This window comes from Panthera onca, chromosome B4, assembly GCF_046562875.1.
Source record: "Panthera onca isolate mPanOnc1 chromosome B4, mPanOnc1 haplotype 2, whole genome shotgun sequence".
Taxonomy (NCBI): Eukaryota; Metazoa; Chordata; class Mammalia; order Carnivora; family Felidae; genus Panthera; species Panthera onca.
The window spans coordinates 24330434-24356625 of NC_138345.1; the positions used below are offsets into that span (position 1 = coordinate 24330434).

General features: G+C 40.8%; 1 protein-coding gene across 1 annotated transcript in view; it reads left to right on the forward strand.

The window, feature by feature from the left end:
• The window catches only part of APBB1IP (amyloid beta precursor protein binding family B member 1 interacting protein), a 102022-nt gene that overhangs the window by 69812 nt on the left and 6018 nt on the right, over positions 1-26192 (forward strand). Inside the window, exons 8-13 of the mRNA XM_060659131.3 lie at positions 4386-4472; positions 6776-6919; positions 10896-11006; positions 17132-17230; positions 17819-17930; positions 25553-25656. Coding sequence (XP_060515114.3) covers positions 4386-4472; positions 6776-6919; positions 10896-11006; positions 17132-17230; positions 17819-17930; positions 25553-25656 — 657 coding nt within the window. The remainder of the gene's footprint in view (positions 1-4385; positions 4473-6775; positions 6920-10895; positions 11007-17131; positions 17231-17818; positions 17931-25552; positions 25657-26192) is intronic.

Consider the following 26192-nt stretch of genomic DNA (forward strand, 5'->3'; position numbering starts at 1 on the left):
TGAGATCAAGCCCCATGTTGGGCTCCACGTCTGAACATGGAGCCTGCTTGGGATTTTCTCCCCCACTCTGTCTCTGCCCCTCCTCTGCTCCCACTCTCTCTCTCAAATAAATAAACATTTAAAAAATTTAAAAAAATAAAGACCGAAGAGAGTCTCTGGAAACAGAAAAAGATTCTTAGGAACAAGGATATTTTACATGTAGAGAATACTCACGAATATTCATTCATGGACTGAGAACTGATTGGTTTACTCTTTGTTCCAAGAAGGTGATATTACGAAGTAATGTATTTTCTCTGTTTCTTTCCTCTCCAGCTGCCCCCAAGTCTTGCATTCTCAGTTGTGAGAAAAGGGATCAAGCTGTAACTGAAAGTCTCATTTCCCATTTTAAAGTTCTTTTATTGTTCACCTCAGCTTGTCCACAGTTTCCATGAGGAACAGATAAGGAGTTAACTCTTGAGTTCCACTGCTTGCTACAGAGCAGCTCAAGTTGAGTTAGCTGACCTCACAACTGATGAAAAGTTCCGACCCAAGGACAGTGGCTCCATTCTAAGGACTACGGTCTCTCAACTCCAGCTCAGATTTACTTCGTGGGTTTTTTCCATTTTCTTTAAAACAAAAACAGTGTAAGGGTGCCTGGGTAGCTCAGTCGGTTAAGCGTCTGACTCTTGATCTCAGCTCAGGTCATGATCTCATGGTTCATGAGATTGAGCCCCATGTTGGGCTCTGCACTGACAGCATGGAGCCTGCTTGGGATTCTCTCCCCTCTCCTCTGCGCCCCCCCACACTCTGTCTCTCTCAAAATAAATGAACTTTTTTTTAATAAATACAATTTTTTAAAAAATAAGTTAAAAAATAAATAAAAACAGTATAGCACCATCACTTGCAAGGAAAAAAAAAGTTACTCTGAATCTGAAAAAATGAAAGGGATCTCAGAGAAAAGTCTTAGAGAAAGACAAAGCTATTGATCCTGGCCCTTTGGGATATCCTTATAAAATGAGGCCCTTCACGGTTTAGAAAGGCTCTTCTCTTACCTGTCCCTGAGGTGTTCTCCTTTTGCCACATGATGGTGAATAGCTCAGGCCGCAGTGTTTCCTCTGTTCCTTCTTCCCACTCTTACATGGTTCACCTGCCCAGGACTCTAAAGCAAGGTGTGCTTGTAGGCATCACTCTCTGCCTTTACTCTTCACTGCTCAGTTTTTTTTTTTATTATGGCAAAATATTCATAACATGGAATTCACCATTTTAATCATTTTTAAGGGTATAGTTCAGTGGCATTAAGTGCATCCACACTGTTGTGCCGGGTTCTCTCCTATGGTATTTAGAGCATTTTAATACTGAAAAAAAAAATGAGGAAGAACTCTAAGTTCTGGCACTGACTGGCCTTTGGCCAATCACTTAATCCTCCTGCTTCCTTACCTGTAAAGTAGTAATAGTACCTATGTTGTGGGGTTCTTGTAAGTGAGCTCTTGGTGTCGACTTCTGGCAGGTAGTATATGTTACATATTAATGGTTAGTCATGATCTTCAAGCCAAACATGTAAAATTAAAATAGTTTCTGAATCCTAGATGATAATCACACTAATTCATGATATGCTGTCCTTTTCAAATAAGTAAAAGTATTGACAAACATATTAAAAGATAATTCGGTAAGAATTATCAAAGCAATTGTACTGGACTGATTTCCCCTATTGAAGTTGGCGAATTGCCATTTTTATGCATTCTGTTCCCAGGAAATATCCTAATTCTGCATATTTTATTTGCCTGCACTTTGCTTCCTTCCCTTCTGTCCAGTACACTCTGTTCTTTTTTTTTTTAATATTTAGTAAGTTTTCATTAAAAATTGTTTTAATGTTTATTTATTTTTGAAGGAGAGAGAGACAGAGTGTGAGTGGCGGGGGGATGGGGGGATGGAGCAGAGACAGAGGGAGACAGAATCTGAAGCAGGCTCCAGGCTCTGAACTGTCAGCACAGAGCCCGACATGGGGCTCGAACCCACAAACAGTGAGATCATGACCTGAGCCGAAGTCGGACACTCAACCGACTAAGCCACCCAGGTGCCCCAAGTTAGTTTTCATTTTAATTTCAGTATAGTTAACATACAGCATTATTTTGGGGAGCCTAGGTGGCTCAGTTGGCTAAGCATCCAGCTCTTGGTTTCGGCTCGGGTCATGATCTCACGGTTCGTGACTTCAAGCCCTGCATAGGGCTCTGTGCTAAAAGTGTGGAGCCTGCTTCAGATTCTTTGTCTCTCTCTCTCTCTTCCCATTCCCTCATCTCTCTCTAAATAAATAAATAAAATTTTAAAAAATGTTCTATTAGTCTCGGGTGGACAATATAGTGAGTAATTGAACAATTCCATATCTTGCCCAGTGCTTCTTATGAAAAGTGCATTCCTTAATCCTCATCACCTATTTCCCTCATTCCCCGCCCCCCCACCCACATCCCCTCTGGTAACCATCAGTTTGTTCTCTGTAGTTAAGAGTCTTTTGGTTTGTATCTCTCTTTTTTTCCTTTGCTTGTTTGTTTTGTTTCTTAAATTCCACACATGAGTGAAATCATACGGTATTTGTTTTTCTCTGACTGACTTATTTCACTTAGCATTGTGGTCTCTAGCTCCACCTCTTTTTTTTGTCAGTCTTTTATATATATGTATATATATATATGTAGAATATATATATACATATATATATAATTTATTGTCAAATTGGTTTCCATCTAGCTCCATCTCTGTTGCAAACATCAAGATTTTATTCTTTTTTTTTTTAATTTTTTTTTCAACGTTTTTTATTTATTTTTGGGACAGAGAGAGACAGAGCATGAACGGGGGAGGGGCAGAGAGAGAGGGAGACACAGAATCAGAAACAGGCTCCAGGCTCCGAGCCATCAGCCCAGAGCCTGACGCGGGGCTCAAACTCACGGACCGCGAGATCGTGACCTGGCTGAAGTCGGACGCTTAACCGACTGCGCCACCCAGGCGCCCCAAGATTTTATTCTTTTTTATGGCTAAGTAATATTCCTGTGTGTGTGTGTGTGTGTGTGTGTGTGTTTGTGTTCTTTATCCATTTATCTATTGATGGACACCTGGGCTGCTTCCCTAGTTTGGCTATTGTAAATAATGCTGCAATAACCATAGGGGTGCATGTATCCTTTTGAATTAGTGTTTTTGTACTTTTGGGGTAAATACCCAGTAATGCGATTCCTGGATCATAGGGTAGTTCTATTTTTAACTTTTTGAGGAACCTCATCCTGTTTTCCAGAATAGCTGCACCAGTTTGCATTCCCACCAACAGTGCATGAGTGTTCCTTTTTCTCTACATCCTCACTAACACTTGTTGTTTCTTGTTTTGTTAATTTTGGCCATTCTGACAGATGGGAAGTTATATCTCATTGTAGTTTTAATTTGTATTTTTACAGATATTGAGCATCTTTTCCTGTGTCTGTTAGACACATTTGTGTCTAAATTCAGTCACTGTCCTCCAGAGGTATATGTTCCAGTTTTAATACATTTTTTTCATGCGTTATTTTACAAAACTCTACATTTTCACATAAAAGTCCTCAGTGTTTTAATTATGACACTGGTCACTCATAATAATCACTTTGTATATTGATACCTCAGCTGTACTGGTTATGTGAAGATTAATAACCCTTGGATACTCATGATTTTTTGGAAACATTCGTTTATCATTTTGTCTCAGCCCTCTCATTGATACTCAGTATTAACAAGGTATGATACATGGGTTAATACAAACCCCACTTAGAGACTATGCACCCATTCATGAATGCTTTAAAACCATGGTCTTCCCTGTCCGTTGTGAGGCTAGTTCCCTTTCCAGAAATTCCCTTTCTGCTTCTGTCTGTCCTTAGAAGTTGCCAAGCAGCAAACCCTGTGCTGTGGTTTTTAAAACTTAAAGTAGTCACTAAATTTATAAAAATCCAGATTTCAAGTTTCTCTTCATCAGCCAGAATCTCTAGTCCACAGGACCTTGGGAGGCTACATGACCTCCACAAGCACATGGGGCACGGGTTCCACCAGCAATCCAGACCCAGTCTCTTCCAGTACATTAGGGTCTCCCCGCTTCCAGCATTTGACAAGTTTTCTAGACAATGGAATTTAACAATTAAATGTTGTCATAACCTTTGCTAGTGTTTTCTATCTTATGTTTGTTTCCTCGTTGATTGTGCACAATGGGAGGAAAAGAAGGTTTTACATCCGCCTCAGTAATCAGCACTTGGTAAAGCCTCGGTAAGGCACTTGGTTGACAGATACCATATGCTGTGGTCCCCACTCTTTTTCCTATAGGTGCGTCTTCTCTCTACAGCAAGACAGTGAGTCCCTAGCATGGCGATGAACACTCACTGATTCTGATCTCTTAATATTTTCTTTAGAATTTTTACTTGGATAACAAAGGAAAAAAAGAAGGGAAGGAAACAAGTGAGAAAATGAATGCTAAGAACAAGGAATCCTTACTTGAGGTAAGTGTAATTTTACAGAGTAGAAGAAAAGAGAAGGATGTTAACTGTACCTATTTTTAAATTATTTGCTTCTTAGAACAATGGGATATTCTGAGACACACTGAAATTTCAACTTGGGGTTTTAAAATCAAATTATTACTAAATTATAGCTATTTAGATAATTAAACTGGTTCTTTGAGTCAGTTGTTTAAAAGTATGGCTTTAGACTATATTTTACTTTCATGAAGTTGGATTAGTGATTCTCGCCTAAAACACTTAAGAATCCACGTAAAACTCGTCTCTTAACATTCCATGTTTTTCATTACTGAAGTGCTCCCCAGAAGTCAGATGTAAGGATTTCCAAACCTTGTTTACAGTGAATTCTAAGGTGTTCTTTCAGTAGCCAGGTGTGGTAGAAAGTGTGGGCTTTGCACTTAGGAGACATGACACAAGGTCTGGGTCTGCCATTGAGGTTCGGATGTTATGCAGCAAGTCCAAGAACCTCAATGTCCTGGATCATACTGAATTATTACAGCAATCCAGGGCGGTAATGGAAGCACTGGGTCGATTACTGTGCAGATGTTCGTGATTATCACTATACAGGCGTGTTCCAGAAGTTTATTTGATGGTTGGTTTTTTTTGAAACTCCTAGTGAGTTTTCACATAATAACTGTGCTAAAAATCAGGGCTCTGCTCCCAGCACATAATGCAGATGAGTGCAGAGATCTAAAGTCAACACACTTGTGAGGGTGAAGAAAACCTGTGTAGGGTTCCAGCCCAGGTTTTCTCCACCTTCAAAAATGTGTTGACCTTTTCTTTTCTTGTGAGGCTTCTTCTGAAGATTCAGATGACCTGGTGAGCTCTGGACGCATGTTCACACCTGGAGCCAGTTCGCTGACATTGATTAGCACCCTTTCTCTTATTCACCAAGGCCTGGCCAGGCTCCCGCACAGGTTTCTCTCCCCATCACATTCTCACAGGCCCGTAACCAGATGGAGCAGACATCAGAACCTTCTGCCACTCACAAGGTCTTGAAAACGTGTTATAAATTCCGGCTTCTGGAGCCAAGAGCACAGTGGGTATTTCACACGAAGGCGTAGCAGTGGGAATAGGGACATTCTCTGCATTTAGCAGACTCCAGGTTGTGTCGAGGAAGAAAAAGCACCGGGTACCCAGCAACAAGGAGATTCAGGTTCTGAGTGTACCTAGCAGTGATGGAAACTGACAGACAGGGAAGGGGAGAGTGAAGTTCCCTGACACAGCCATTTGTTTTTAATTATCAGCTGTCTGTAACTCAGGGACAGCTTGTGCCTTGGTTTATACAGTTGCCTGAATAGTTCTTGTTCTAGGACTTCAGCGGTGCATTAAAGGCTGGATGTGAAAGAAAATACAAAGGATGTTACACTATGAAAAATCAGCACTATTCTGCTTTCTAATTTGGGCCAAATATCTGATTGAAGAGATTATTGACAAGGCAACTAATACTAGCTAAATTGGAGGAGAATATGAACAAAAATGTGTCCCAGCTCCACTATATATACATTTCCTGGCAGGGTACAAAACTAGAAGTTATTCTCCATTTATGAGATGGAGTAGAAGGGGGTTGAGAGTTACAAAAAAGAAAGCCAAAAGTAAGTTTGAGTATTTGAACTGGAATAGAATGCTTTACTTTTACTGAATTGCTTTTTAAAAGAAATTTACTAAGAATTATTTCATTATATGTAAGTTTTCACATTCGAAAATCTACGCCTAGAGAATTTGCTTTGTCCTTGTCCTTTTCTGATAACCATAGTGTTAATAACTGCCTTCTTCATTCTTCAATAAGAAAACTATCCCAAGAATAAATTAACATACACACGTTTATGTGAAGGATTATATATTCTAACTTTTCTGTTTAGTGGCAGTAAAATAGTAATTATTTTTACTTATAGGAAAAGGAATAATTTTTCTATTTACCAACTTATAATAACAGAAATAGCCTTTATTTAATGCTTACTTTCACAGTATACCAAGATTGTACTCATAACCTTTCTTATGAAGTTGGAGCTATTATTACTCCATTTTTGCAAGCAAAGGAACTGAGATTTAATGACTTGCCCACGGTCACAAAAGTAAGTGGTTGAGAAGCCTTGAAGTCTACACCATGGTATCCTTCCTTTCTTTTGGCAAACAGCATGCAGTATAATTGTATGCATTCAGAGTTACAGACAAGTGACTTTTAGCTGGTTTGGCTAAAAGGCTAGTTTGCCATAGTTTGTTTAAATGTGAACAAAAATTTGTGGTTTTTTTTCACATGTTCTCCATAATTGGAATCTCAATTTCAGGAAAGTTTCTGTGGAACATCTGTCATTGTGCCAGAACTTGAAGGAGCTCTTTATCTGAAAGAAGACGGAAAGAAATCCTGGAAAAGGCGCTATTTTCTTTTACGGGCTTCTGGAATTTATTATGTACCCAAAGGAAAGACTAAGGTCAGGAAAATAAAGTAATACGCTTTATCAAAAAATCATTTCATGAAAATGAAACTGAAGAAATTCTCAGACAGTAATTTAAATACACTCCTTTGTTCTGAGATTTGTGTTCCTACAGTGTTTATATAAATGCATATCCTATTCTGACAGAATTACAGAAGTTCTTTTGAATTTTTCCATAGCTTTCTCCTGAAGGCAAAGAATTTTATCTGTTTTAAAGTCAGGTTTCAAAAATTATAGCAGAAGCACTTTTCTAGAGAGTAATTTGCTACTTTACATACCTATTTCTGAGGACGTTTTCCTCCTGTATTTACTCTCTTGTTCTATAGTCTATATATAAACTTCTATCTGGAATCATAGAGGTATAAGCATTGACAGATCTACATCAAGATTGTAGCCCTTATTCCCCGAGCATTTAAATTGTTCTCTGAGGTGTGCTATATGCTTTTCCCTGCCTGTTTTAAGAGAGGATCTTAGCTATCGTTTAACTTCTACTTGGTGATTCAGGATTATTGCCTCAGAAGTACAAGCATATCATAAATTCCTCATCTTTGAAATGAATTTAGACTCTCATTATGACCATTAGCTTTTCCTGAGACCTTTTTTTTAGAGGCTTGGGGCATTTCCATCTTTTGTTCACCATTAAAAAGCTTTAGGATACTTCTCAGCTCTCTATAGCTGGGGTATGCTGAAGCATTTTGCCTTCACTGCCAAATCCAGGGCACCACCCAATGGCATATGTACAAACTGCAGGTTTCTAATAAGGCTTGACCCACATTCCCAAGCAGGTGAAGTCATGGGAAATATCCAGATCTGCTCCTCTAGTTAGAAGACTCTCTTATCTCTGTGGGAATGCAGGAGAGGCATTATGGGTAATGCCTGGTGGAGGGCAGCTACTGGGCCTACTTAGTGTCAGTCTTAGAGAACTGATACCTTCCCATTTATGCCACCTTCATTCTGGCCCCACACTGGGATGTAATAGCTGACACAGAAATTATTTTGGAAGTGCTATACATGTAAATTAGATGTATAAATAAACCTATCACAACACATTGGCTTTGGGCAAGAGTACTTTCTCTCACTGCTACCATTAACCTCGGAATGGAGGAAGGAGCTAAGGAATGAAGAGAAAGAATAAGAAGTAGAATTTTTGGAAATGAAGAGGCAAAACTGTATTCATTCTTTTTTTTTTAATTTTTTTTAAATTTTTTTATTTTAAAGAGAGAGAGCACAATTTGGGGAGAGGGACAGAGGGAGAGAGAGAGAATCTTAAGCAGGCTCCATGCTCAGCACGGAGTCTGATACAGGGCTCTATCTCACGACCCTGGGATCATGACCTGAGTCAAAATCAAGAGTCAGCAACCAACCTGAGCAACCAACCACCCAGGTGACCCAAACTGTCTTTATTCACTCTTGACATGATTGTCTACCAGACAATATAAGACACTCAACTGAAAAACTATTAAGACCAAGTAAATTTACCAAACAAGAAATTATTTTCTTTTGTACAGATAATATGCTAATTAAAATATAATGAATTATTTAATGCATAGTAGAAACAAAAAATACAAAATACCTAACAATAAACTCAACAGGAAATGTTCAAGACCTATATGGCATAAAATACAAAATTTAATAAAGGAACTGAAATAGAACTAAATACATAGAAATGTACCATGTTGCTAGATGAAAAGATATGAATCTCCCCCAAAAACTTTCTATATATTAAATCCCAAGAAAAATTTCAATAGGATTTTTTTACTTGAAGTTCACAGACTGATTCTAAAATTCATCAGAAAGAGATACTGTTCCAAAAAAAAAAAAAATGTGAAGAACATTGAGGTAGAACCCCTCCTCCCAGATGTCAAAACATTAGATGAAAACTATAGCACAAGTAGAGAAAACAGATCAACACTGAGATCTGATAATATAAGGGAAATTGAAGTGAGAATTTTATAGCAATGGGGAAAGAATGTGGTATTTAATAAATAGCAGTGAAATAATTGTATCACCATTGGGAGAAAGTAGTTTCCTACCTCATACCATGTTCCAAATTAAATCCTAGGTTAATTAAATCTATTTAGAAAAAATTTTTAAATCTTCTTTTATCTATATTTTCTTTTAAATTTTCTTCTAAAAAACATGGGTTAATATTTTCATAATTCAGGGTTGGGGAAACCTTCAGCAAGACTAGAAGCTCAAAATTATAAAGGAGAAAATTTGACAGTGTAAGATTTTTTTTTAAATTCTTTATAGCCAAAGATACCAAAGAAGAAGTTAAAGACTAGTTCTGGAGTCAAAGAGTACACTTCAGCATGTATAACCAAATATGATTATCCACAAAATATAAAGACCTCAACAAATCAATAAGAAAAAGACAAATGTACTCACAGAAAGATGGCAATGGCTATTAAGTGAGAATTTACAGAAAAAGAAATGTCAGTAGCCAGTGAATAATTAAAAAGTTGCTCTGTCTTACTAATCAGGGAAATGTAAATTAAAAAGTGAAATATTTCTTCCTGTGGGATTGATAAAATTAACAATATTGATAATATCCAAATTTTAGCAGGAGTAAGAAAAGTGGGCACAGTCGTGCTCTGGAGGTGAAAATATAAATGAGTGCAGCCATATTGGGGAACAATTTAACATCTATTCAAATATAAAGGGGAATACCCCTTGAAATGGCAGCTGCACATTTAGCAATCTGTCCCATGGAAATATTTGCTCAGATGCACAGTATTTTTTGAAAGAGCAAAATATTGCAATAACCTCTAGTCATTTTTGGTAGAATGGCTAAGTAAATCATTGCACCTATTCAGTGAGATGCTGTGCAGCCATTACATGACTGTGATGTATCTATCCATTCATATATGTCTTGACATATAGAAAGACCTCATGTTAAGAAAACAAATTCATGGAACAGTATTTATAGTAAAATTTCATTCATATTTTTCAATTTGTGGATGTGTATGTATGTAAGTGGGTGTGTCTGCACATACATATGTATATAAATGTTCACCCAGAAGAATTTGGAAGAATACTTCCAAACTATTAACAATGGTACTTCCAGAGAAAAGAGTGTGGAGGAAGATTTTCATTTTATTATATATACGTCTAATACATTATTTTTAAAAATTATGATGAATATATTTTATATTTTTAATAAAAAAACAAGACTTTGAAAAGGCAGAAGAAAATACCTTGCAAGAAAAAAAACCGTGCAACCATATATAAAGGACTAATTGTGCACTGAGGTGTAGCAATTCTGCCCTCTATTCTTTATTCACTAACCTGGTAAAGAACTATGGAATGTGAAGGTAAAAAGACAATAATAGAGCGAATTTGTAATGGAAGTATAACCAAATATGTAGATTAGAGGTTGCAGTCCTCACAACACATATTATACATGGAGGAGAGGTTTCTGTTTCCATAGCAACACCGCCAGCACTAACGAGAAAGCGTGAAAGGAATCCTTTTTCTCAGGGAGAAGTGCATGAAGTATGTGCTAATTTACTGAGCATCAAATTTACCTCTTATTGTTTATCCTGAAGAGGGCTTTTTCTTTTTTAATGCTCAATCATGAAATCCATCACTGACTTAGAATGGCAAAAGCCAAAATGAAATTTCCGACTAGACGGTCAGTCTCCTTGTCTTGACTGCATCAATAACAATGACTCAAGGTCAGTCCGTCAGATCTGCTGCTGAGAGTCCACACGCAGGTGCTAGAACAGCAGTATAATCTTTCGCTCCATTTCTGGGTTTGTGGAACACTGTTTCGTCTTGGGTGTGCTCATGTACCTCTTAAAACGCAGTCTTGACTTTTAGAAGACTTATACGTGATGGATGCTTAAACAAGTTGCCGAAATTCAATATTTTTCTGCTAAAATGTAATCCTTAGTTGTGCCATCAAGGACGACCTTGAAAATTTATTAGCTGTCAACTCAGTTAAGGTGATTTTTTTTCTCTTCTCTTTCAGACATCTCGAGATCTGGCATGCTTTATACAGTTTGAAAATGTCAACATTTACTATGGGATTCAGTGTAAAATGAAATACAAAGCACCGACTGACCACTGCTTTGTTTTAAAGGTGTGTTGTACGAAGTCCTTGATTTAGATTTGTGAACAAGTTGAGTTAATATTTCCTTTTAAGGAAAAAAGCGTTAAGTGTCCCATAATTAACCACAAGTGTATCATAATAATTGTTTTGAAATAGGAAAAGTGGAAGCATTTCTACCCTGAATTCCTGTTTCTGATTCTAAAACTTTAAAATGAATCTGTCCAGGCTTCTTCGTCACTTCTTAGAGCTAGGATTTAGGGTCAACATTCTTTTAGTTCTGCACCTTCCTTTCCTTAGTCTACTCAAGAGCCGTGTCACATTTGGGGCTCATACAACTGGGCTAAATCACTCACTTCTGGTTCTTGAGTCTGCTTTTTGCTAACTGTGTCAGCTCCTGCAGTCACAGGAGATTTTAGTAGCTTTTCCCTGCTTTCCACTCAACTTCGTCTTCTACCTTGTCCCCAGACATTGTCTACACTCTTCTCAAAGGGTCTCTCATCTACGAACTTCTCAGCATACCTTGCCTTCTACTTGCAGAAGACAGAAAAGAGAAGGATTGAGTTGCCCTGGTTTACTTCATATTTACTTCTGAACTTATCTAATGGAGTAATCATCCTCACAACTCTGCGCCTCAGAGGAAAAGGCTCCCTCCTCCAAGGCCAGTCCCTCTCCAGCATTAGCCCTTCCCTGGGACCGTACCATCGGTGACTCCGTTTTGCTTCAGCATCTTCAGCCTCTCTCCAGAGAATTCTTCTCTTGGGCTACAACGCGTTCAAATATTCCTTGGTTTGGGAGGTTCCAAGTTACTTCCCTCAGTTTGATCCACCCCATTCCTTTAAGCAACGCCTGCTTCTGTCTTCCCTTTAACTCAGACTTCTTGGGAAAGCAATATGTCCTCCATGTCCTCAACTTTCATTCTGTCAGTAAAACTCATTCATTCCAAAATATTTCTCTCCAGCCAACTGCTTTCTGAGAGGTTGGGATATAATGAACAAAACAAAGAACTTCTCTGTGGAGCTTGCACTCTGCAGGCTTCTCCTCCCTCCTGTGCTGTAACTGTTACTAAAGTGTCCAGTGAGGTGTGCATCAGTTAAGTCTGCACTCTTGATTTCATCTCAGGTCACGATCTCATGGTTATGAGATCAAGCCCCAAATTGGGCTCAGCACTGACATCTTGGGATTCTCTCTCTCCCCCTCTCTCCCTGCCCCTCCTCCCCTTAAAATAAATAAAAAAAAACTTTTTAAAAAGTTTCCAATGAACAGTCAGCAGTTTCAGTCCTCAGGCTTCTGGTCCTCCTGGCATCTTTGCATTGGTGATAACTGCCTCATTTTCTAGCCCTCTGCCTAGTCCCCTCTGTTCATCTGCTCCTCCATTTCTGTGGGTTCCTCCTCTTTCCACACATTCTGGGATGTGCTCCTGGGTTCTGTATTCTGTTCTCACCAGACTCGTGCTCTCTCTGAGAAGTCATAGTCACAGCCACAGCTCCAGCTGTCATCTGTATGCTAATAATTCCCAGTCTATAGCTGACAGTCTCACCTTCTCTCCCAGCCCCACCCTTGAGGTAACTGCACTGAGGGCACTTCAACCATAACCTGTCAGATGGTGATTCAACCCTCCCTCCACCCTCATAAACTCCTTCCTGCAGTCCCTATCAAGATGAATGATACCATCACCCGCTGTATTAGTTTTGGGGCGCGGGGGGGGGGAGGGGGTGGGGAGGATGGGCTGCCATGACAAAGTGCCACAAACTGGTTGACTTAAAATAATGGAAACTTAAGCTCTCACGGTTCAGGAATCCAGAAGTTTAAAATCAAGCTGTCAGGAGGGTCGGTTCCTTTTGGAGGGCTCTGAGGGGAAATGTGTTCCATGCCTCTCTCCTAGCTTCTGACAATTTCCAGCAGTCTTTGGCACTCCTTCCTGGGCTTGTAGCTGCATAATGCCAATCTCTGCCTCTATATCACATGGCCCTCCTCTCTGTATGTGTTTGTGTTTCTTCTCTTCCTACAGGGACACCAGTCATATTGGATTAGGGCCCACCCTAACCAAGCATGACCCCATCCTAACTTGATTACATCTACAAAGAACCTATTTACAAATAAGGTCATAATCACAGGTATCAGCAGTTAGGACTGCAGCATATCTTTGCAGGGGACACAATTAAACCCATAATACCCATCTGCTTTTCCAAGCTAGAAATAGAGAAATCTTCCTAAAAGTCCCTCCTGTTCCCTTTCTTGTCCAATCCATCATCACACTCTGATTTTCCATCTGAGATGTCTCTCATCTAGCCCTCTCTGTCTGTCCTTCCTTGTCACTCCAGGCCCGTCTTCCACACGGCTGCCAGTTGCTGCCTGTATCACTCTGCTCTTTTAAAATGTCTGATACCTAGAGGACAATGTCCAGATCCAAGTTTGACACGAGCCCTTGACTCTGGCTCTCTCGAGCTGATTTTCTGTCTCTTCTTTCCATGGATCCCAGACGTTAGCCACACAGAATTTCTAGATGTTCCTCAGATGTGTTACAGTACTCTATAGCTTCTTCCAATGAGCCTTTCTCATTTTCTGTTTTCAAACTTTTACTATGAAACTCACCATGTCATAGGGTAATCATAGATTTCTTTACATATGTCTCCCCCACAACACCCCCAGCCACCACTTCCTAATTATGGTGTGAGCCTCTTATCTATATTAATGAGGGACATATTCCTTAGCACCCAGAGGTATTTGGTGAATGTGTAGGTGCTTTGCTCTTAGTTCACCCACTCCCTTTGGTCTTGGACAAATGACTTACCCTCTCTGGCATAGTTTTCTTGTTTATAACACATAGTTACTTCACTTTAGAGGATCTGTAAGATCCCTCTTAACAGTAATGTTCTGCAATTGCCCTGACCTTTGTGTGCCTTTCAGCATGTCCTACAAGAGCTTCTCTCTGTTTATGGTCAGGAATAATCAAACCAGTTGCACAAGAATCTGGCCAGGGGTACTGAACCAGCATTTTTTCCTTAAACCCCTTTATAAATAATTTTTCAGCAAAAGGCTCAGTTAAGGAGTAAACCCTTTGGCAGGGTCCTAAGCCATGACTGGAAAACAAGCACAGTTACTTGCTATAGGATGTCCTGAGAGCCAGAAAGGAGCCTCGTGCCCACTAGATTAGCTCATCTTAGAATCATAAAATTTAAGGATTTCAAGAGGCCTTTGAGGTCATCGGATGCTGTCTCCTGTATACATTTGTAGTACGTGTAGTATAAGGAGGTCAATGAGAATGTTGGAGAGAATGAACCAAGTTCTGTACACCTGTCTCATCACCATAGGAGGAGCCATTGTTGGAACTCAAGTTCAAGAGTTCTTGCCTCTTTCTTATGCTCAAAAGCCGTTATGTTGAATGGCTTTTACTCTATTTGGATTTTACTCTGTTTGGATAAATAACATACTTAAGAATTATTTATTGTGCTGTTTAAGTGGATACCTCTACCCAGACAGCTGATTTGTGCATTTGACTGCAAGCATACATGATGTAAAGTCTGCTCTTGGGAACCTGGCTCTCACATGCCAGGAACCAAAAAATAAATGAAAAATATTTTAATACACCAAAAGCCAAGGTAACACTGTCAACTTTTTAAATGTGTCAGAAATAAAATAACAGCTGCTTTCTAAGAAAAATTATAAACAGCGAACTGCCGAAGAGACCCATGTTTGCCCCTCTTAAATGACCGTCAATAAGAATACTGTTATGGGGTGCCTGGGTGGCTCAGTCGGTTAAGCGTCCGACTTTGGCTCAGGTCATGATCTTGAGTTCGTGAGTTCAAGCCCCATGTTGGACTCTGTGCTGACAGCTCAGAGCCTGGAGCCTGCTTCACATTCTGTATCTCCCTCTCTCTGCCCTTCCCCCGCTCACACTTTGTCTCTCTCTCAAAAATAAACATTTAAAAACAATTTTTTTAAAAAGAACACTGTTATAAGTTAAGGGGCTTTGTTTCTGGTGCTGGAAGACAAGGACTGTGGTTTGGTTTTGTGAATTTTATGGCTGGAGAGAGTGCTGCAGGCATTTGTGGAATGTCACATTCCATATAGGGACTAAGTCCTCAGCTTAGTGTACTTATCATCAGTGTGACCTTCCAGTTAATTAATGTAACAAATCCGTTTTTGCTGTTGGGCCACATTATCCGCGTTGATACTTTCAATTTTAAGGGCCTCCAACGGGAACGATCATTGGGGTAACATTTGTAAAGCTAAAATCTAACAGTTATATTAATGAGGAAGCACTGAACCCCAATAACGAAGAAATGCGCAGCAGCCATACAAAGTGCATGCTGCCATCTGCTGCCAGAATGGAGAACTACAGGCATCGTTGGGCAGCCTAGTGTCTGTCACCCCCGGAAAACCTAGGATGATTTTTCGTGATACAGATGCAAATTCTGAGGGCTGAAAGACCTAAACCAAGGGAATGGTCCATTTAAAGATAAAAGTATAAAGGTGGACATTCCTCAACTGGGTCAAAGGGCCAAAAGAAGGAATTCTTTACAATTTCTGATTTTTTTGTGTGTGTGGTATCTTTAAAGTTTGGAATTTTGACCTAATAGCTTAATATAAATACAGAAATTCTAGGCAGTAGGACAAGAGACCCACAAGGTTCTAGTGTACCATGGGGTAAAATATATAGTAACTTCTCTGGGCCTCAGTTTTCCCATTTGTAAAACCAAAACTTACTAAGCTCTCATCAAGCTCCTAAGAGTCTGTATGGGTCTTGTTATCCCTTCTGGGCAATAACAGCAATGAGTTGTTAGATCAGCAGGGTGACTGGTCCAGATGTTGCTTCTCAGATTCATACTGAAGTTAAAGGCACGGTGTCGCTGGCTTACATCAGCTTTAAAAACAGCCATTTCCTTGAAGGTCAGTGATGAAGCTGGAAGCAAAAGTGAAAGGGAGTAGTCTGTGCAATACCCTTAGAGAGGAACTGGTCAGCTCCACTCCTTTCCCGCACTGAGGATGGCTTCCCACTCTGTCAGCACTCCATTTCATGTGCACCACCACTACCTGTCCTAGCAGGATTAACAAGCTCCTCTGAGAGATGGAGGCAGAAGAGTTGGTCTCTCTCTCTCTCTCTCACACACACACACACACACACACACACACGCATGCACACATGACGGCTATGTTTGTAATTATTTTTCTCTATAATAAAACTTATTAAAAATGATAAAGGCCCATGAAAATTCACATGGCACAAATCTTAAAATCTAGATTTGGTTGCCTGCCCCTCACCTTGTACCCATGACACTTCTGGCTGAACAGGAAATCTTGCTTTTGTTCATTATTTCCTTCAACAGTTATTTCCACCTCTAAACCAGAATACTGACCACATGCCAGGCCATTGCTAAGCACTGGGGGTCTTCAGCAGTGAACGGCAGACATGGTCCCCACCCTCACGGAGCACACAGTCTATCAGAGACAGACACACACAACAGAAATTACAGAGGCAACAAGGATTAAGGAAGAGGGGCCCAGGTGATCTGGTGACCAGAGACCAGTGTCTCTCTCCCCTCTTCATGCCTGCCAGTGTCACTGCTGTCTCTGACAATGAGCTCCTGGAGGGCTTGGACCCTAGTGCAACACCCCAAGCCATTGCCACTTGAGAATAGATAGAATATTCCTTCCCTGGGACACCCATCCAGAGGCCAAGATGGCCAGTATGAGTAGGAGATGACAGTTAAGAAAAGGTGAAACCCTGAATTCTGATAGGGGAGATATCCCTAAATATACCTAGGACTGGTTGGGAGTCACAAAGCATTAATTCTGGAACTTAAGAATTGCATCAGGGAAGTTCCTTTATTTGATAAATGGAGAAACGATTCGGATTTCTTGTGGGAAAGGAGACGTGGTATATGCAAAGGCTTTTAAAAGCTAAAAAAAAAAAAAGGAGAAATTAAAATTATTATGGATAATACAGTAAGAGGTGCTTATGATAAATCATGTCACAAATCTCTTAAATCCTTTCAAAATTTAGCCCATTCTAAAAATACCCCTATTTCTAATCCTGAAATTGCTGCCAGTAGCAATTTGCCACCACATCAGGAAATTAACATTGTTACAGTCTTAAATTTTTTTTGAAAAGTGCTAATAGTTTATAAATGGTCTTTGAAATTACTTTTTTCTAGCATCCCCAAATTCAGAAGGAGTCCCAGTATATCAAATATCTCTGCTGTGACGATGCAAGAACCCTAAACCAGTGGGTCATGGGAATAAGGATTGCCAAGGTGAGAGAGCATTTGGGCTCACCCTATCTTGAATTGCATACCAGCATCCTGACCTGGGTGGGTCCAGTCTCCGTGCTGCTGAGAAACAGCTGACCCATTCTCCATGAATCAGAGCTGAAGATACTATCTCATTTATTTGCCCATTGGGGGTTTTTTTAATAGCGGGGAGTGATAGAAACACGGACCTCTCCAATGACCTGAGAATCAGGGTTTACTCTCCCTTGAGACTTCTCAGACCTTCATTTACTCTTGGAGAGCTTTGCATGTGTCGTGTGTAATTAAGAAACACGATGTGGAAACTGGTAGATTTATATGAAGACTCATGTACTCAAAATCGGGTGGCGAAAGCTCTCCTCTAATGTCTGGATATGAAAGTATTAACTGACTCTGCCAATCTGGAAAATTACTTAACATGTGAAAAATAAACGATTTGTGGATGTTTTGTTGGAATCCTTACACTAAAAAAACAACTCCAGAAAAGAGTAGCTACAAAGTACTTTTTTTTTGTCTCAGTACGTATATTGCAATCAAGTGCAGAATCTGGGATAAATGGATTCCTCTCTTGCTTCTTTTGTGTTCTCTCCCCAGTACGGGAAGACTCTCTATGATAACTATCAGCGGGCTCTGGAGAGGGCCGGGCTCGCCTCTCGGACGAACCTGAGTACTGTCGGTGCAGTTCCACCACCCCCGCCTGCTACAGGTACCGTGCAGGGAAGAAATTCTCACACCTGTTCAGAGCTCAGAGCTCATGTTCAAACTTACACAACACATTTTGTAAAAACAGAACTTTGTTGGCACTGTGTACGTTTCCCTTCTGATGGTCAGGCTCAAGATCTCCACACACCTGGATCTATTTCTTCAGAAGTGATTCTTAAGCAAAGCTTCTATCACTTTTCTCGTGATATGCTCATGGATAGGATGGCGATCACCAGTGTAGGGTGAGCTGGTCGAGTACTGTGTCTCATCAGAGTATAAAGGTTATATTTGTCCAAAGCTCCACTAGCACCCAGCAGACAGCCCACCCAAAGGACGAGATCATTCCCGGGTGTTTTGGCTCAGTGATATCATGGCCAGAGCCTTGTACCCAATCCTGGATATCACATTCTATAATAACATAACAGCTTCTTGCGTATATTTTTAAGGAGGACAGAACACTGAGAGATGAAGAGGGTACAATGCATTGCTTTACATATAATCGCTCTGATTCTTACAACAGCCCTGCAAAGTATAGATTATCATCTGCGCTCCTCAGCTGAGGAAACTGAAGCTGGGAGAAGCATGTCCCCAGCATCTTGTCAGTGGCTGAGCTACAATTCACACACATTGTCTTTATGATAACTAATGGTTGAAAGAACTGGCACTATTTACAGCAGAAAAGTTCTGGTCATTGTTTTTCAGTGTTAAAGAACAGTCCTAACATAAGGCTAGTATGTGTATTCTTTGCTGCTCAAAGGGTAAAAGCAGCTAAAAAGTGTGGAAGGTGCAATAAGGTAGATTTAACCCAACATTTAAAAATATTTCCATTAGATGTGTCCAGCCTGGCTGCTCTGTGAACAATGAGTTTCCGGAAGTGTCTATGCTGAATAAAACTGTTTTCTGCAGAGCACTTACCACAATGTGTAATCATTTTATATATCCATTAACTCATTTGGTGCCTGTTTTCTCTACCAGACTCTTAAGTCTTGAAAGGACAAAGGACCATTTCACCATGTTGCACACATTGTGTTCCCAGAGCTTAAAAGCCTGGCACATAGTAAATGTTTATTGAGTTACTAAACAAAGGGTTGCTGAGGTTGGTTGAGAGTTGGGTTTCCTAATTCTGTTAGTCTTCAGCTTGGGAGTGAAACACCACTTAAAAGTTCTTGGCTGTCAAGCTTCCCCTTTCACTCTTTGGGGTGAGGCATCCTGAAACCATCTAGGGCATCTCTCCCAGGGTCATTGGTTTCCTTTCCAGTAAAGACTCCTGGGCTCTGTGGGAGGCATATCTGGCTCACTCCCATGGGTGGAGGCCCGTAGGTACCTTTAGGATGGGGGCTGGTCACCAAAAAGAGGAAGCAAGTGATTCCACCACAGAGCTTTGGATATCACCCACAACTGGACACTTAATACTGCCTATTGATCTCACTGTGTTTCTGTAGACTGGCAGTCTTCAGCCAGGGATGACTTTGACCTCTGGGGAACATTTGACAATGTCTAGAAACATTTTTGGTTGTCACACCTTGGGGGAAATGCCAGTGACATCTAATGGGTAGAGGCTAGGAATGCTGCCTCCTACAATGCATAGGATAGGCCCCCACACAACAAAAAATTTTCCAGTCCCAAATGTCAATAATGTTGAGCAAACCTGTTCCAGTCAATGTAATCTCCTAGTTTCTCATTGTTTTGGATGTTCTTCACTCTCCTCAGATTTCCAACCCCAAAATCTTTCACTCTCAGCAAAGGAACCATCAAATGGGAACTCCTTTGGGGCGCCTGGGTGGCGCAGTCGGTTAGGCGTCCGACTTCAGCCAGGTCACGATCTCGCGGTCCGTGAGTTCGAGCCCGTGTCAGGCTCTGGGCTGATGGCTCGGAGCCTGGAGGCTGTTTCCGATTCTGTGTCTCCCTCTCTCTCTCTGCCCCTCCCCCGTTCATGCTCTGTCTCTCTCTGTCCCAAAAATAAATAAAAAACGTTGAAAAAAAAAATTAAAAAAAAAAAAAAAAAAACAAATGGGAACTCCTTTGACTCCCCGCCACTAAAACCAACAACTTACCTGCGTCTGCACCCATCCTAGTCGCATCCATTCTGTTACATCCTAACAAGGGCCATTCCTTCCATGCATGCCCTGGCCCCTATTCCAACACCAGCTGATGTTTTGCAGTACTCTGACACCCACCAATGGAGTTAGCTCAGACCAAGGGCACTGTCCCCAACAAAGCTGCCTTTCTTCCTATGTCATCCACACATCTGACCTCCTGGCTACAATTTCAGGGGTTCCCACTAGTTCTGGTTGATTAGAATGACTCACAGAACTCAGAAAAGTGCTATCCTTATTATTACAATTTTATCATAAGGGACACATATCAGGACCAGCCAAATGAAGAGACACATGCATAGTGCAAGGTCTAGGAGGGTCCTGGCTGCAGAACTTCTTTGTCCTCTTATTGACCACATGATTGATTTCAGTCCCCTCCCCAGAGGTTCGATTAGCCCAAAGCCCCAACCCTCTAATCACTTGGTTCATCTTTCTGATAACCAGCCCACATCCCAACCCATCTTGTTAGCATAAACTCAGATGTGATCCTAGGGGTTCACTGAATAGCAAAGATATCCCAGTCACTTTGGAAATACCAAAAGTTTTAGAAGTTCTGTGCCGGGAATTCAGGACAAAGCCTCGACAGATACTTTATTATACCATCCTCTTCTGCATTCTCTTCTGCTCTACTGAGTCCTTATCATTGTTCCCTTCTCCAAACAAACAAGTAAGTTTTAAAACCCTCCTATGACTCCACACCTCCCTCCAGCTATTGCCCCACCCGACAACCAAACTGTTTTAAAGGGTAGACTACATTTGCTGCCTCCACTTCTCTACCCTTACTGACTCTGCCACCAATTTCAGTCAAGCTTCTGCCTCTAATGCCTTACGGAGAATGCTCTTGCTAATCCCACCAGTGGCCTCTAGGCTGCTAAATGCAACTATTATAAACCCCTGTTCTTCTCTGACCTTTCAGCAGCATCAACACAATCCTCCTTGAAACAGTCTCCTCTATTGGCTTTCAAGATAGTACACATTTGGGGCACCTGGGTGGCTCAGTCGGTTATTGTCCGACCTCAGCTCAGGTCATGATCTCAGAGTTGGTGAGTTCGAGCCCCACATCAGGCTCTCTGCTGTCAGCTCAGAACCCACTTCGGATCCTCTGTCTTCCTCTCTCCCTCTCTCTCTCTCTGTCTCTGTCTCTCTCTCTCTCTCTCTCTCTGCCCCTCCCCAACTCATGCACACGTGCATTCTCTCTCAAAATAAGTAAACTTAAAAAAAAAAAAGATAGCACATGCTCCAGACCTCTCATCATACCCCCAACTGCTATGGTCACTCTTTTCTAACCTCCTCTACTAACTCTTCTACCCCACCTTAAATTGCCCACAGCCTCGTCAATCAATCCTAACCCTTTTCTCATTGACAGTCCCTCTAAGTGGTCTAAATCCACTCCCGGCACCATCTATGTGCTGATCACCCACAAATATATAAATCGAACCCAGACTTCTCTGCTGACCTGCAAAACCATGTATCCAGCTGTCTGCTCAGTGGCTTCACTTGGATACATCAGACTCGATGTCTGTAAAACTGACTCCTCATCTTACCCTCCAGACTTGCTCCCCCACTGTTGTTCTCAGTTTTTGTAAATAATACCATCGTCTGCCCAATTGCTCATGCAGGACACATGGAAGAAAAGCTCACTCATGCCCAAATCCAATCACCTCCAATTCCTATTGATTCTACCCTCTAAATATTGGTCAAATCTGTCCAGATCTGTTCATCTCCATTGTCATCAAATCCCAACTTCCATGATCTTTCACTTAGCCTCCTCTGGCGGTGCTCCACCTCAACTCCCTGCATTTGCAGACTTTTCTCTCTCCTTAACTCACCTTTTTAAATGTAAATATGATTTCTCCCCTGTGGGTAGCCTTTCAGAAGCTTCCCACTGCTCTTAGATAAAGTCCCAAATCCTTAGCAAGGCCAACTAAGCCTGTATAATATGAGCCTTGCCCAGCTCTCCTGCCTCCTTCTCCACCCGTGTCTTCCTGTTCCTGTCACATGGGCCAGTTGTTCTTCCTAGTTCTTCAAAGGCTCAAGCACCATCTTTTCTTAGGGAATTCACAGATGTTATTACCTCTGTTTGTGATCGTTTTTTCTTTCATGTAGCTAATTCCTTCCTATCCTTGGGTCTACAGTGAATTGTCCTTTATAAGCCAGTCATAATTAATAATCTTTGTGATTATTAGTTTAGTATCTGTTCTCCTAGATACTGAAAGAAATCATGAAGTGTTTCTGCTATGATTTTCCCAACTGAAAAACATGGAGACGTTCTGTATCCAAAGTGCTTAACAAGTAATTCGTTCTTGATGAATGGCAGCTTTTATTTTTCTATTAGAGAAGAGCCATAGAGGGTTTTTTTAGTACTTATTAAATCACTTTATGACTTTAGCAACTATTTTTAGTCCAGACCCTTCACATGGCAATTGACACATGGCAGTCTAACTCTGTCTGGTTTAAGCAACAAAGAGTGATGGGGAGAGATTTATTAATGCACAAAACTAGGAGGTCTGTGGGTAGGCTGCTTTCAGGTATAGAAGGATCCAGGGATGTAAGCGATGTCGTCAAGATACTGTTTATTTAGGCACTGTCCCCCTGAGATGTCAAGGACTGTCACTGACTCTCCAGGCTTACATTTCTCACACAGCCAGAAATCGTAGTACAAAGAGGATGCCCCCATCTCTGAAAAAATTCTGGGAGGGCTCTGTTTCGTGCCTGTCCCTAACAGTCTCACTGTACCCAGGAGCATGCTGTCTTCTGATTTGCCAGATCAAGTGGTAGGGTCAGCCTTTCACAAACCACATGGGTTAAGAACGAGGGAGGTGGGGGGCGCCTGGATGGCTGAGTCAGTTGGGTGTCTGACTTCGGCTCAGGTCATGATCTCATGGTTCGTGGGCTCATATTTGTTTAATAAACTTCCCACCCATAATTCCTCCAGGGACTCCTAGAGAGACAGTGGGAGAGGCTGTATTGCCACTTGACAGCTGGGACTGTTAACACAGTGACAGAACAACCTAGATCCCAGTCAGTGGCACCTGCAGAATATATGGGGTATGTGGGCACACATCAGTTGTCCCAGGATGGGGCAGGGAGCCCATGGGAAAGACTGGATTTCCTGGTAAATAGGAAGACAGCAGCTTGGAACATTTAGGATTATTATTATTATCTGTTTGTTCTCACAGACAAAGACCAGGTCATCCTACTTACATAAAAATACACACTATGTTGCTGGGAAATCAGCCTGTGTATGTGTTTGGACAAAAGAAGCAAAAAGAAAATATAATTTTTGCCCTTCAAAAGAATTTCCCCCAATGGTCTTCAGTATTCAGATTTAGTCTCTGCTTGCACAAATTTGTGCTTTGCACAAATGCAAAGGTGTTTATAGATAAATAAAGGATTTGAATATGTATAAGATGAAGGAGGAGAAAGAGAATAAATAGCCCAAAGGAAATGAGAAGATAGAGCACTTTGGAATCTCAGATGTTTAAATCTCCTAGGCACGATGGTACGGTGCACAAAGTCTTACAAAAAGTCTTAAATAGAAACATTCTAAAGCTTAAAGATGTTTGGGCCTGTTGCTTCCCGACCTCCAGAACAAAGCTGTGGCTAATCAGAGACGTTTAATAAGCCTTAGAGTGAGAGAAATGCACATTTACATGGCACATCATGTACGTTCCAACAGCTCCACTCAGAACAACGAGGTGGCTGTCCTTGCTGAACAAGGGACATGGATTTTATCATTAAAACACTGACAGGAGAGAAAGCAATTCTAGCCTGTTCTAATATTTCAATTGCATAAACGGACACGAATACCTTTTTTCATTCTGAAATCATCTCAAACACAGAAAAGTTGCAAGAATAGTACATAAAGCCTTCATGTACCCTTTACCCAGATCTCCAGTATTGAGTGTTTGCCATATTTGCTTTATCATTTCTCTCTCCCCACTCCCGCTTCTCCCTATGTTATCCAAAGACATTTTTTTTTCTGAACCACTTGAGAGTAGATTGAATCTATCATACACCTTTGCCCCTAAGTCTTCCCTTTGTGACTCCTAAAAATCAAGGCTGTTCTCTTACGAACCATAGTACAGTTAGCAAATCCAGGAAATTTAGTATTCAATATTGATAGGATATTTTTATCTAAATCACATCCATATTCCCTCGATTTGGATGTGTCTGATGTTTCCTTATGATTCATTTCAGACAGTGCATTTTTGGTGGGAATACTGCATGAGGGCCGCATGTCCTCAGGTTATCACAATCAGACACATATGACATCTGTTTGCCCCTCGTTGGAAACATTCATTTTGACCACTTGGTTAATGTGTTGTCCGATATCTCTCCTGTGCAGATTTTTCATTTGGCACTTAATAATTTGCAGAGAGATACTTTAGGCCCTGTTAATATCCTCTTCCTCATCAAACATTCCTCTCTTCCCAATGTCATGTCCTTAATAGCCTTCTCTGAGTTGTTACGTAGATGAATGGGTTTCTCAAACTACTGGAAAAATATTTAAAGAAGCAAGCAAACGGCCATCTCATAAATATTTGACAGAATAGCAGGCAATGGACATAGCTAAAGGAACCTCTGAGTTCACTCAGTGGCAAGACCTCATGTTGTGGGCTGGGTGGCAGTTTGGTCATTGGAGAAATGTCTTTTGTGTGGGGGGGCATGGCCGTCCTCTCCAGGATGTTCTCTAAGGACCCAGAGAGATCCACATACATCCAATGAAATCTATCAGATTCCCTCAAAACTGCAAAACCTCAGTTAGCCTCACTTTTGTGCCAAAGGGTAAATTAAAAGGGAAGAAAATAAAATAAGTGCTTATCATGACTTGCTGGGAAAAAAAAACCTATTCCAGGGTATCTCAGGGGTCTGCACATTTTACTCAATCCCCTGTGTCTTCTATTTTTGTGCCCATCCTACTTTTTTGTTGAGAATAATGTTTAAAAGTCGTTCCTATACACAGCATGGTATGAAACTAGAAACATACGTTTCAAGTGTTTATTATTTTTGAGAGAGAGAGAAAGTGCATGCATAAGGGTGGGGGGCAGAAAGAGAGGGAGAGAGAGAATCCCAAGCAGGATCCATGCTGGCAGCGCAGAGCCTGACGTGGGGCTCAATCCCATGAAACATGAGATCATGACCTGAGCTGAAACCAAGAAGGATGCTTAACTGACTGAGCCACCCAGGCACCCTGAAACATAGGGTTCAGAAAAATCTTCAGCAACTGGAATTTTTAAAAAGTTTTTCAAAGTTATTCTCCAGTTGTCAAAAGGCTTTTGAAAACAGAACATACCATTCTCTAGGCCCCTAGTTAATCGAGATGTCATAGCCTACATAAAGCATTCACCTTCCTGAACCTTTGCTGAATCTCATGAAGTGTTGCCATAGAACCTCAGACTTTCTGTAAGGCCTGTATACCTAGAATTCCTTGTCTTTTGCTTTGGAAATATAAACTATATTTTTAGATGAACTCACAAGAATGCTGAATATGCCTGCCCACTCTTCTTGTCTTTATTCTCCCCTTCAGGACCTAAAGCAGGCACCACCCAGGCCAACGGGCAGATTCCCCAGGCTGCACATTCTGTAAATGCGGTTCTTGAAGAAGCCCAGAGGCAGGCAGAAACTACTAAGGTAAGACCAGAGAGTGACTGGACGTCATTCTCAGACTGTCTCCAGTAAGCCCGTATTCTAAACCATTAGCAGTGTCCAATAACTGCTCCTCTGAAAAGAGAAAATCTAGTTCCAACTACTAAGAAGTCACTATAATTTCATTTAGGTAATTGTGTGGGTTTTTTAATCTTAAAGTTATTCAGGCTAGAATGGAAAGTTAAAGCCAACTGTTACCACATTGCTTCAGAAAAATGTAAGAATTTTTTTTTTAATGCTAAGGCTTGGCAAATGTTTTTAATTTAGCTCCATTGATTTTGACTGAAGGGCTTTTTTTGATTTAGACAAGTGGTTTTAGCATTCTGAAAGTGGCACCTGAGTTTTAAACCCTTGGGATTTTTTTTTCCTGAATAAATTAGAGCAACCAGTTAGTCAGAAGCCCTATATTAAATGTGAAAATCCCCGAAACCAGATTAGAAGACTACTAAAAGGGTTCTGTTATAAAATGTGCATTTTATATTTTTCTGTTAATGTTCTGCATACATCCTCAGGGTGATGGA